The 12,982-nt window shown below is 38.1% G+C and overlaps 1 protein-coding gene and 1 pseudogene across 1 annotated transcript; one reads left to right on the forward strand and one right to left on the reverse strand.

Moving 5' to 3' along the window:
- Window positions 1–849: 849 nt before the first annotated feature.
- Window positions 850–4,191, forward strand: LOC122079129 (zinc finger CCCH domain-containing protein 15-like). Its single transcript, XM_042645382.1, has 3 exons — window positions 850–969; window positions 1,633–2,362; window positions 3,388–4,191. The coding sequence occupies exons 2-3, from the start codon at window positions 1,649–1,651 to the stop codon at window positions 3,667–3,669; spliced, it is 996 nt and encodes a 331-aa protein (XP_042501316.1). The 5' UTR covers window positions 850–969; window positions 1,633–1,648; the 3' UTR covers window positions 3,670–4,191.
- A 5,620-nt stretch (window positions 4,192–9,811) lies between these two features.
- LOC122077914 lies at window positions 9,812–12,378 on the reverse strand (annotated as a pseudogene).
- Between the last annotated feature and the right edge of the window lie 604 nt (window positions 12,379–12,982).

A 12,982-nucleotide genomic window follows, 5' to 3' on the forward strand; every position in this document is an offset into this window, starting at 1 on the left:
AGTGGATGACTAAATCATATGGTTAATAACAAATCAAAACTAATATTAGGTTTTTAATAAGTAATAGGAAGAAAAAACCCTACTAGTACTATGCCCAGATACAGGTCTAGTGAAATGACCACATTGCCCCATCTTGGGATGAAGATGGTCCTACATATTGGTGTTGCTTACACAAGATTTGAGGGGTTTTTTCACGCTAACAAATAAGATGATCATTTCAAGAATGAAGTCGAGCCAATAAAGTCTAGGTGAAGGTGTCAATTTGAATCAAAATCGACATTTAAAATCGAACCGAATAGGATTGAGAAAATTCTATTCAGTTTGATTTTGAAAATTAGAATTTCATTTGTTTCGGTCCGATTTTAGACTAAATGACTAAACTTGTATTAGTCGAACCTGAACCGAGTAATATCCCATATTGTATATTGAGTTGAATCGGAAACAAACCGAAAAACGGGACCGGGTCGGCGACTCAACTTTATCGAAGTCGTAGGATTCTTTCGTAGTTAAGTGTCTGTCTGGGGGATAAAACTGGTAATTCAAAATGATAGGTGCCTCTATAAACGGCATTTGCCTGACAAAAGTATCATGTGCTTATGCTCTGTATAATCATCGGACGTGCTTTTCGTTGCGATTCGAAGATTTTTACAGCTCTTTCTTGACTTTTTGAGATTACGAGAACACCCCCTAGTGAAGCTCCAGAGTTATAACAGATCATGGGTATTAACGGTAATTTAGACGTACTATCAAGCCACGTAGGTTTGGTGGTCCTGCGATCCCTGCCACGTCGGACTACGGTTTGAGATCACCCGACCCTGGTCTCCCCGCAAGCGAGCATGCTTCGCCTTCAAACCTCTATATAAACGAGGTCATCCCCTTCGTTTCTGATCTCCGCTGCCCCTACAACTCTCTCTCTCTCTGCTCCTCTTCCCAAGCATAGAGAGCTTACTCTGCCACGGTTGCACGCAGGTAAGCTTCTTGCATTCATTCCAGTTCTTGAAGCGATCGATGATTTCGTTTAAGCTTTTTATTCACTATTTTCATTTGATCTTTGAATTTAAGCTTCTTGGCTTTAATTGAATTCTTGAAGCAATCGATGATTTCGTTTAAGCCTTTTCACTAAATTCGTATGATCTTTCCGTTCCAGTAAATTTTGTAACAATCTTTCGAGTAGTAGTTCTAACTAGGAGTATGCGATTATATTAGCAGTTTCAAAGACGACGTACGAATGCCAAGAGTCACATGCTTTCTTTTCTTGAATATGTTATTGTTCGTTGTTGATTTCTTTTGAATTTTAGGTTTCTTCTCAATTTTCTTGATCTGAGTCATCTCTGTTTATCTGTTTTCAAGTTAGTTTCGATTCTTTATGACGATCTTTCGTGAAATGCTTTTTGGTTAAGATAGTTGTTGCTTAAGCGTTTTTCTTCTCGGAGTATCAGATCTGGATCATGAAGCTTTATGATATCTGCACTTTCCAATGCAATAGTCGTTACGGTTATCGATTGCAAAAATAATAATTTCGCACAGTTTCCGTCATCCATGTTCACTTGAGGTTTTCAAAGGAAATTAGAACGAGAAGAATCCGAAATGTTTGCTGCTAAATGACTGAGGATTTCTTTGTTTTCTGCTCAGCAATATTCATCAAGAAATGCAGAATGATAAATCTCCCACCGATGACGGCATCAGTTCTTCCGCTTCGACCCTATCGCAAGATCAGCGGCTCCCTTCGCAAAATCGCCAATCTGAGGGCATCGGCTTTACCTCGCTCTGCTCGTCTTCATTCCCTACAAAAGCATCTGTCTCGAACTCCGTTTCACTAAGCCCCTCTGGTTGCTCCTGCGACGAAGATAAAAATGAAATAGCCACAGAGAATCGCCTTTACCTCGCTCGTGTCACATTGGAGTACGATCAACTGCTGGATCGGTACCGTTTATGCTACAGTCATCTTCATGAGGCACTGAAAGAAGTTGAAGCCTTTCGGCAGGAGATCGCTGAACTTCGAATTGAGAACAGAGATTTGAACAACCGATTGAGACTCTTAGCCCAAACTTCCCTTCAGAACCGCTTCATCCCCTCTAGTTTTCCTTCTCCATCGCTCATCAACGATTTCCGTCGTCTGTGTCTTGGTGACCATAACACACCTACCAGTTGCGTATCGAGTGAACTTCTGGATGAGAGTCCAACAAGTGTTATAGGCAATAATCCATTCGAGAGAAGAAGCTTGGATCGGGGTTCGTTGCCGAAGAGCATCTCAATTCGTTCCAGTGGCTACCTGAAGTTGAATCAAACCAGTGGGAGCAGCAATGGAGCTTCAAGTGCCACAAGCCGACTTCGAGTTGCTAGTCCAGTCGACACTGGAACGGTAGAAAAACTCCCTTACCTCTTTCCGTCTTAAAAATTTCCACCTGTCTTGTCATCTTTTGTTAAATCTTTTATTGGAAAAATCCCCAACCTTTTTCGTAGACTCTTAGCTGAAGAATTTCGAGATCTTTTCTACCATACCGAACAATATAAAAATAAATTTTGGTATTTTTTTCCCTCAAGATTATGAGAATTATACCCTGTTTAGAATATTGACTATTTTTTACTCAAAAAAAAAAAAACTGAAAAACTTGTCCAAATTTGGGGTGGGGGAATGAAGCACAGAGCAAAATTAGTGCCCTGCACTGTTACTTCGTGTGGCGAGCACGTAACTGTCTTTTCTTTCCTTAAAAAAAAAAAATAATGGTGTCACTGTTTTATACAGTTATACTTTTAATTTTTAACCCAAAATATAAGGGAAAAACTAGGTCGTAGACAGATGTCCTTGTCCATGTGGCTATGTGCACAGTGCACTTCACGAAGGGCGTTTTTCTTTCCTTTCGAGGCCTAAAACATCCATTGAAAGAGATGATAATCATCAGCAATTCTGACCTTAACAATTTTGTTTCAGATTATTTAATTTCTTTTTGGATAGAATTACCATTTTCATTATCTAATGTCTACTGCTTCATTCTTAGCTTGCACTGTGAGCACTATAAAATTGAAATGAGTAGTTAAAAAGCATTTGCATGGCTGGTCCTATAGTTGATATTTGTTTGTTATCCACTTATTCTTGATCAATGTGTTTTAGATTTTTTTTCCCTGGCAGAAATGTTTTATGTGTATTGGAAACCATAATCAATGTGTTCATTTTAGTATATTGAAGCTCTGTCCTTATCAGTATTAATTAATGAAGACTTTGGAGGGCCCTCATCAGATTGCATTCTTACTCATACCCGGCCCCAGTATCCTAACAAAATCCGTTCTGGACGAAAGATTTCCTTTTTGGACCCATCTATATGTGCTAAATTTTGTGCTTCTATGAATAATTTTGATCAAGTCGCCTTGTATTTGTGTGTGGCACAGCAACGTGTGTATGTGGCGGGATCCAGCGAATTGGAAGCGTTCAATCAAGGAATGTTGAAGACTGAGTTGTGCAACAAATGGCAGGAGACCGGCACGTGTCCTTATGGGGATCACTGCCAGTTCGCACACGGCATCTCTGAGCTCCGCCCTGTGATTCGCCACCCTCGGTATAAAACGGAGGTTTGCCGGATGGTCCTGGCCGGAGATAACTGTCCCTATGGCCACCGCTGCCACTTCCGTCATGCGCTCACGGAGCAGGAGAGGTTCATGGCAGAGCCCTAAATGGAGATAATGTACGTGAAGTAGCAGAGAAAACAAAAAGGGGAAGAATGATACCTGACAAGAAATTAAGAGAGCAGTAGGAGAACTGGGTAAGTTGTGGATCTGTATAGAGATCTGAGGATCTAATAATATGAAAAGACTGGAAAAGACTTGCGGTAGTAGTAGTAATAAACAAGGTATGAAAGGTAAGGGTAACGGGTTACTTTGATTCGTGATCGTGAGGTTGAAAGACACTTGACTTCAGCCGACTGGGGGGAATTTTTTTTTTGTTTATTAATTACATGGTCTAAGTAACTCGTTTCAGTAATTGGGCCAGTGACTCAGTTGAGTAGTGCAAGGATGCAAGTTGTCCGCGCGATTCTTTGCTTGCTGATCGAAATCTGGCTTTTGGCGGCTGCTGCTGCTGCTGCTGAATCATGTATGACAATAATACATGGAGATCACCAACCAACCACAGGACCAACCTTTTGTAATCATGATATTTTGTACCGGCACAGAAAGCAACCTCGGTTGGAATTATCATTCTCTCTCTCACTTTTTTTTCCTGAAACACACACACATTTTCCTGATGCACGGTTGCGTAGGATTAACACAAATCGCAGTTGCTAACCGACGGAGTGGGTATGCCAGCTAGTTGGGTGACTTGGGTCAGGAGAATGTTGTTGGTGGCATGATCCACTAATTTTTGCCCAGTTTAGAATAGCTGTTAGGTACGGTCTCATGTCCCATGTTTCCAGTGGTGGTATATTTTAGCTTACTTTTTTTTTTTAACCAAAACATTACCTTACATATTCCACTCAAGGTAAAACCTCATTTTAACGATTTGGCATTGATAAGCTTGTAAGTGGTTCATCTCTATGTATTTGTATCCGTATCCATGTTAAATACCATCCTATGTATGGGCATACATCCTTATGCGTATGCAATTATGCATGCTTATAATATTCTCAATTTTTTTTGGGGGGGTAAGATTATAATACTCTGACCACTACTTTGAGCTCTCACATGTATCAGAAAACTCTATTTTTCATAGTTTGGTAGATATATATAATTTAAATGGGAGGTAATTTACTCCAAATTTTCTAATAATTCAAAATTTTTGTGAAAGATAAGCCCAAGGTCTCCTGTTCAAATGGCGAGTTTCGGCCAAATTACATTAGCTAAGTGAAAAAATAAGGTTTTGAAAAATTAACAAAAAATGAGAGCTCTCTGAAAATAAATGAATAGCTTAAATAATTAAATCTAAGTATGAAATTGAATGTATGACCCATTTTTTGACTATTATTTATATATCCATGCATTTTTATCAAAAAAAAAAGAAAAAAGAAAAAAAAAGAGAAAAAGAAAAAGATATTTATACATTTAAAATTGTCATGGCATCCCTCATTTATAATGACATCAGTCTATGAACACTTTGTAATTTTTCTAGATTAGAAAGCAAGGATTAAGATATTGGAATTGATCTTGGGATCGCACAGATTCAATATTGATCAGATCTCAATACGAGTCGGATCATAACAGAAAAATTTTCTCTAACTGTCAAAAAAAAAATATTACCCTTCATTTGTATCAATCCAAGGATTGGACGAAAAATATCTTAGTAAAAATTTGAATAAAATAATATTAGTTTTGCAACCATTGTGTAAATACTTTTAAAAACTGTCATCAGGTCTGGATATGTATCCAATCATACTTAGACATTTCCTCTCCTTTATTCCTCAAAAAAGATAATGGATTTTATCTTAATCAATTCTTTATTTCACGATCAAACACCTTGAATCTGGTATCTGGTATAATGATTTATAGTCAGAAAAATACATGACATCTCAAGTTAAGGTACCAATCGAATTGTATAAATGAGAATCTTCTTACTTGTCAACTGATAATAATACATGCATGATTCTCATGGGATTCTATACAATCTACACATTGTATGTGTATTCACACCTCCGTCTTGGAATGAACATTTTAAAGAACGCATGATCTAACGATCATATGAACAAAATATCCAATCGTATCCCCGGTTGAATATATTTTGGGTGAAAATATGAGGCAATCATAACCTATTAATTATCATAAAAATTAAATAAAATTAATATTAAATATAAATTCCAAGTTTGATGAACACATCTCTAAAGCCCTCATCAGCTGCCCTCACTATTTTTGTCCCTCATCGTCCATTTCGTTTTTTAGAACCATGATCTAAAGAGAGTTATTTTAATTTTTCTTTCTTTCCCTTGTCAAGGTTGAAATGTACCGTTTAGTTTTGAGTTCGACTTTTATTTTCTTGGGTCACACACATATATTGGGTGTTTAGTGCTCTTCACTATTTCAGTGAAACTTGAATTGTTCTCATTCAACCTTGGTATGACTCTATCCATATGATTTTCAGGTCAATATAGGTTTGCTGGACTAATCAGCCGGAAGATCTAGATACCCATCATTAGCAATAATAATAATAACAACAATGTGGAACGAAGATCAACAATGAACAACGCTTTTAATCGCGTAAAAACTCATACGAAAAAAAATATCATGTAATAAGACATTTACTACAACCCTTGCACTTGTGATAGATTCGTTCTATAATCCATCAATGATGTGATAGTTGCATTTGTTTCTATACGTACCCTACCACCGGAAATGGAAATTCAGAGTATGCTTCTTACCCAACTTCAAATCATGAATTAATTTTAGACACAATTTATGATATTTTTTTTTTTTTTGTTATACGATTGATATTGGGTTTTCACGTCATGTATTATATAATGGTTCATATAATTATTGTTGAATTTGTATATATTAGAGTAGAGTTTTGTTGTTAGGGATAAAATTGTGTTAACAAAATTCTTGTTAATAATGATCATAAGTATTGGTATTGTATCGACTGTATCGGTTATATTGTGTTGCATCAGCTAAGGCCGATACCTAATTGATTCGGATTGATTATCTGTATCGTTTCAATTTGATCCGATCCAAAACGATATTTTACCAGTATTGTGAGAGACTATACCAAGAACTAAATTTTTTTATCACAGATGCCCATCCAACTTCTCCTGTTCTTGTAGAAAAAGTGCGATGACAATAATGCATGAGTTAGAGGATAACAACTCTTGGTACTCAATCCGAGGTAAATATTATCATCATGCTTCCCTAAATCCTCATCAAGTGGCTTACGGAATAGCAGATTCAGGTCTTTTTCCCAATTATTGATATTAACAAGTACCTGAGTTGGTTTAGAGAGGTTTTTACTCATATTGCACATGAAGTAGGAAGTAACAATAGCAATAACAACAAACTCAATATTATCCCATCTTAATAGGGTTGATTATGTGAATATAAACATAAAATAAAGGAGAAATGAAAATAAAAGGAAAGATCCAATTAATTCTATCTACGCACATATTTGGGACACATCCTAGACTATGCAAGTCTTTCTTCACTACTCCTATGGTCATTTTAGGCTTGCCTTAGATCTTTAATCTCCGTCAATTGGAATCAGATCACTCCTCTTAATTGGGGTTTCTCTAAGTCTTCGTTGGACATGACAATACCACCTCTAACGACATTCTTAGAGCTTGTCATTGATTAGGGAAATTCTGAAATCGACTCTAATATATAATCATTCCTTACTCTAATATCGAACATAAAAATAAAACAATGAAATCAGGTCTAAATAAACTCTACTGTTGTGAGACATTGAGGGGTTTCTTTGAGAGAATTACTACTAAGGTGCTCAGTCCTTAGACCTAAAAATCCAACTGTCCAGATTCAAAAAAGAACAAAACAAAAATAATGCTAGTTTGTTTCCCTCTCAACACCACACAAGGGACACCCACTCCATTCCCTCCTTTAGGAGTTTTCCTAAGAAAAACTTAAATTAAGGGTGACTTTGGCTGTGAGAGCTTTTTTTTTGGAAAAGGCAGCACACAAAATCATCATGCCTAGTGCATGCATGTAAGGGGGATGGATAAGATCTTGGATGGAATAGGCAAGCTGACGGGAGAGAGTTAACTGAAGGCACATTCTAGGCTCTATCGATTAGTAAATATGACACATTTTTAACATAATCAGGGTGGTTAGTTCCTACCGGATCAATGTAGATGGCAGGTCAAGTTTTGATCACATATTTTTTTTTTTTTTTTTTTTTTTTTTGGAGTTCACTTTTGATAAGATCGTATTTCACATAAGAGAATATGTAAGGGACATAAGGAGAAAAAAAATATAGTAACTGGTGAGTGACTGAAACAAGAAAGGGGTCATGATCCCAGACTTGGTCTGGAGATTTGATATGTTTTGTTGAAACATGCTCGGGGGCTTTGATCACTTGATAGAGTCCTTTCATCTGCAGTCCTTTTAACCACATTTGGTGCTTGGCTTGCATCCCTCGAAACACCCCCCCCATCCCATCCCCCTTTCCCCTCCCCTTCCCCATCCCCCATCCCCCAAAACTCTATACTCCTCCCTCACCTAGGGCCACCACTAGGGCACCACCTCCTGGCGGCCCCCATGGCTGCCTACCTACTGACCTATATGCATGGCCTTTGATAGGCTAAATCAAAAAATTTAAAATTAAAATGGACAAGAGAACGCTATCCTTTCTTCCAATAAAAATAAAATGAACATAGTATTTCTTTGCTCATTGATTGCCGATCATCTTTTAGAGCCTATATAATGGGGGCCATAAGCAAGGGGAGAGTGGGAGGGGAGATAAGGAGGAATGGACGGAGATTTGAATACATGACCTCCAACATCATACGCCTGATCTATGACTGACAACGCTCATTGAGCTACAAACGCATTCTCAGAAGAACGCAATATAGTCCAGAGAAGAGAATGCATTGGAGACACCAATTAAAGAAGAAAAACGATGCGCCAAATGGTTCCACGCAGGCGGAGTGAGAAAATGATCCCAAAGGTGAAAGGCAGTTGAGAGGAGGGGATAGGTGGCGAAAAGTGAGCAGTGGGACCTGGTAGAAAAAGTGGGTTGAAGATTGATTTTTTTATTTTTTTGGGTATGGTTCAAGGAATGAAGAACCTGTGGCAGGGGAAGGAGATAAGAAAAGGACGAAACGTGCCTTGTACGTGAAGCCATCTCAGGGAGAAAAGTGGTTTTTTTTTTTTTTAATCAAAGAAAGAAATCATAATATATTAATTTTGGAATTGTAAGACATCAATGTTTGGTTAGAAACATAGAGGTTAGAGATATAAATGAAGAATTAGATAGAATGATACGATGGTGAAAGTTTTTTTTCTTTTTTGGTAAAAGACAAATCTATTGCAAAGGCCGGCAAGAAGAGCACAAGGCATTCTGATTACAAATATCAATAAGCTAATGAGTGGTAAGCAATTATATACTATCTTACTTACCATAGAGAGGGCCTTCCTGGCTTGGGTATCGACGACATAATTTGCCTCCTTAAAAACATAGAGAAAAGAACAGTTGAGGAATTGAGTTTCTAATATCCAAATATCATCCAAGATACTTGAGATGGCAAAGGGGAGCCAAATCAACCTCCACATAAGATTATTTGGGGGGAGGGGGGGAGATGTCACTTAGCGACTGAAGACCCAAGAGAATGGCCAAAGCTTCACCAACAAGCACATCTAAGAAGGAGGGATCATACAAAGCACAAATCATGGAGAAGTTTGGTATCTAGAGATTTTCTAGCCTTGCGGACTCAATGAACATTGGACCCTGATAATGAAATAAAGCGAAAAAAGAGGCATAGAAGGCAACCTGATCTCTATCCCTAGACATAGTGAAAAGCAAAATGATGGCCCCACCCCCATGAAAATAGAAATCCTACCATAAATGATGCCTATGTTTATGCCCCCTTGTCCCCACATTGCCAATTAGGTAACCCTCTCCCTTAAATAAATTCCACTACGTTGGTACAAATAGTGCAAGTTTGTGTTATAATATCACATAAAATAATACAACGATTTGCATGGTTCGACAAGATGGCCTACGTCCACGGTGAGATGAGATTTGCTTCACTATCAATAGAAAATAGGGTTACACTCGTTCATCCTCATGCCTCTCTCATATTACAGAGAATTAACTCGCTACAAAATCATAACATCTTTATAAAAGTACAATTTATTGAAACACCCATATAATCCTAAAATAAACTAGTTATCATGAAGGAGAAGACAAGAAAGGATTGGGGGGAACTGGTAAAGATCCAATGTTTCCTTCTAACACATCCACCACTTTGTTCATTGATGGTCGTTTTACTGGATCCAATTGTATGCACCATAAACCAACAAAAATCATCTTCCTAGCTATTTCTTCTTCCTCTTCCCTAATAACTATGTTTAATTGTAATTGCTCACTTTGTTCAATATGCTTATAGATCCAATGGGAAAATAAATCTCACTAGTGTGATCAACTCCCACATCGATGTTCCTTCGTCCTCCAACCATTTCTAGTATCATCATTTCATAGCTATAGACATCTGACTTGTGTGAATCTCCTCCAAAGTTTCGAGAGAACACTTCTGGTGCAATAGATCCTACTGTCCCTCTAGCATTTGCCACTGATAAGATACGATATTTTCTAAGACATAGTTTAGCAAGACCAAAGTCAGATATCTTTGGACAAAAGTCCTCGTTTAAAAGAATATTATGAGGTTTTATGTCAACATGTAGAATACGAGTATTACAACCACTATGTATATACTCTAATCCCTTAGCAATGCCAATTGCAATTTGATGTACTTTGTCCCAACCGAGGTGAGGGCTTGTTTTTATTGATTTCTTGTTATAGATGAACTTCTCAAGAGATCCATTGGACATGAACTCATAGATAAGTGCTCTTTTGGAGCCATCAAAACAAAATCTCAGAAAAGTGACAATATTAATATGGGAAGTCCTACTAATGCTTGCAACTTCATTGATAAATTCTTCTTCATCACCTTCAGAGTCATTTAGGACTTTCATTGCAACCAAACGGCCATCAGGTAACTTCCCTTTGAATACACCACCATAGCCACCTTGACCCACATTTTCTTTTAGTGAATTCGTCATTTTCTTGATATCTCAATAACTATATCTTTTGGGTACAAGGGATCCATAATTCCTTAGAAAAGCCTCAATATTTTGAGAGTTTCTTGTTCTTTTCTTCCAAAATGAAATCAATCCCTTCGGTGATGATTTCCTCCTCATAAGAATTGCTAGTAATATAATTGCAAATATAATGCTCGATACAATAGCTGTAAGAAAAAAATTATAATAATAAAATAGATAATCAAAGTCATTTAGAGAAGAAATGATGGTAATTTATACATATCTTCAAGCCATGACCGAGGACTGCCACATTTTGTTTGAAAAATAGGAAATGCAGTGCTGACAAATATTACGTATTACAAGCTTCTTTCTCCATTTTAGAGGGATCCAGGCCGGTCATCAAGCTAGTTAATAATAATCAATCTGACCAGTGATAAAATAAATAAATAAATAAAAGAGAGAAAAAAAATAATTTTTTTGTTGAGAACAACCCTTTCAAGATTTTTTTTTTTTCTTCCCTTTCCAATATAAATATACTGAAATGAGAATATGAGAAGGGGACATTAATTCCTGTGCAGATTTGGCCATGGTATCCATTGGGGCAAAGGCACAAGAACTGTTTGTTGAAATATCCACAGCGGCCACCGCTTGCTTCGCATCGATTGCAATTACTATTCTCAATCCATTCTAACAGAAACCCTCTACTCATCAAACTCGAGTAGTTCATCCCTTGTAAATCTCCCAAACTCAGACCATTCGTGTATACCGGCGCACTCACTGTGGACTTGCAGGTCTGAAGAGTATAATTCAGGTCCGGCAATTCCAAATCGTGTTCAAACAAGACATACGAGCGATTCCCAGTAACACTGCTCGAACAATTAAGCTGGAAGGATTGATAACCCGAGAGGACAGATCTTGTGCAGTTATAGAAGAAGAAGAGATTAACGGGTATGCGGTCGAACTCGAAAGGAGTGTTCTTGATGGTGAAATTTTGCAGAGGCACAGAGCAACTATTCGACTCTGCTTCGGTGTTCACCACCTGAAGTGAATGGTTAGCATAGGAGATGTCTTTGATCAGAGGTAATAGACTTCAGAAATCAAAAGGGCTGGTTGGTTTTGGTTCTCCAAACAGGTTACCTCGTAGTCTGGGTGGCCGCAGTAGTTATGCTGCGATAGAGGAATCCAGAAAGGATAACTTACAATTGGACCATGGCCGCAGCTCCTAGGTTCGCAAGCTTCGAATTTTGGGTCTACTGATTTGGCTTCTTGGATTATGGCAATGAAGAGGAGGAGGATGAGAAGGAAGAAGAGGGTGGTGTTCATCAATTCAGGGAAGGGGTCCCTGAAAGAGTAACTCATTTGGTAACAAGGAAATGATGAGATAGAGAAATCCAGGAGAGTGGGAGAGGGAGATGACCAAGTAGGATGAGAGGAGGAATATCATTAAGAAAAATATGCTAAAAGCAAATGCATCAGCTTATAGTTTGAACACTGAGAGATCTCTTACGTAGTCAAAAACCCTTTCAGTGACGACAATAGTCTAGCGCAGTTGGTGAAGTTAGAGTGCACTAACTCTACACTCATTAGGAGGTCTCGAATTCTAGCCTCCTTTTTATTACCTTCTTTTCCGTCAATCACGGGGACCTCACAATCCACTTCCAAAAGTCCTTTCTTGTGGTGGAACCTAGCATTCACCATACGAGAAGTGATTATCCTTAAAACAAAAGAAGACATCTGGAATTGTTGACCTATCCCACAAAGGAAAAGTCTAAGTATAATAGTCTGTCAAGTTTGTCTGGAATTCTTTACCCGTTCTGAAGATTGACCTGATCTGACATATTTTGTCAATGACCCGAATGAGAAGTTTTCTAAGATCTGTGATGGAAACAGAGGGGTTGGGCCGATAGACCTAAGCCCAAAGCCCATCACTGATTTCGTAAGGGGGTGAGGGGGCTACGCCCCTGTAGTATGGTTCGACCGGATCAACCGCGACCCGATGGGTGGACCTGCAACTTGGAATATATATAATGTACTGTTGCTTGTTAAGAAAATCATCCTATTTTTGGGGTTTTTCGAGCAAGGGTTTCAGGGCTAGTTTTCTCGCCGCTGCTTTGGTGTAATATCTCTTCTGCATAGTGAAACATCTTCTTCTTCGCCCAAGGACGTAGCACACCACCCTGGTGTGTGAACCTCGTTAAATCTCTGTGTCGTGAAGATCTATTGTATCTTTATTTTTCATGTTTCTTGGTGTTTGATCTAACATAGTCTCCGTCTCATAAGACAGTGGGGGTAAAAATGATTG

Source organism: Macadamia integrifolia, chromosome 5 (assembly GCF_013358625.1).
Source record: "Macadamia integrifolia cultivar HAES 741 chromosome 5, SCU_Mint_v3, whole genome shotgun sequence".
In the NCBI taxonomy this organism is placed as follows: domain Eukaryota; kingdom Viridiplantae; phylum Streptophyta; class Magnoliopsida; order Proteales; family Proteaceae; genus Macadamia; species Macadamia integrifolia.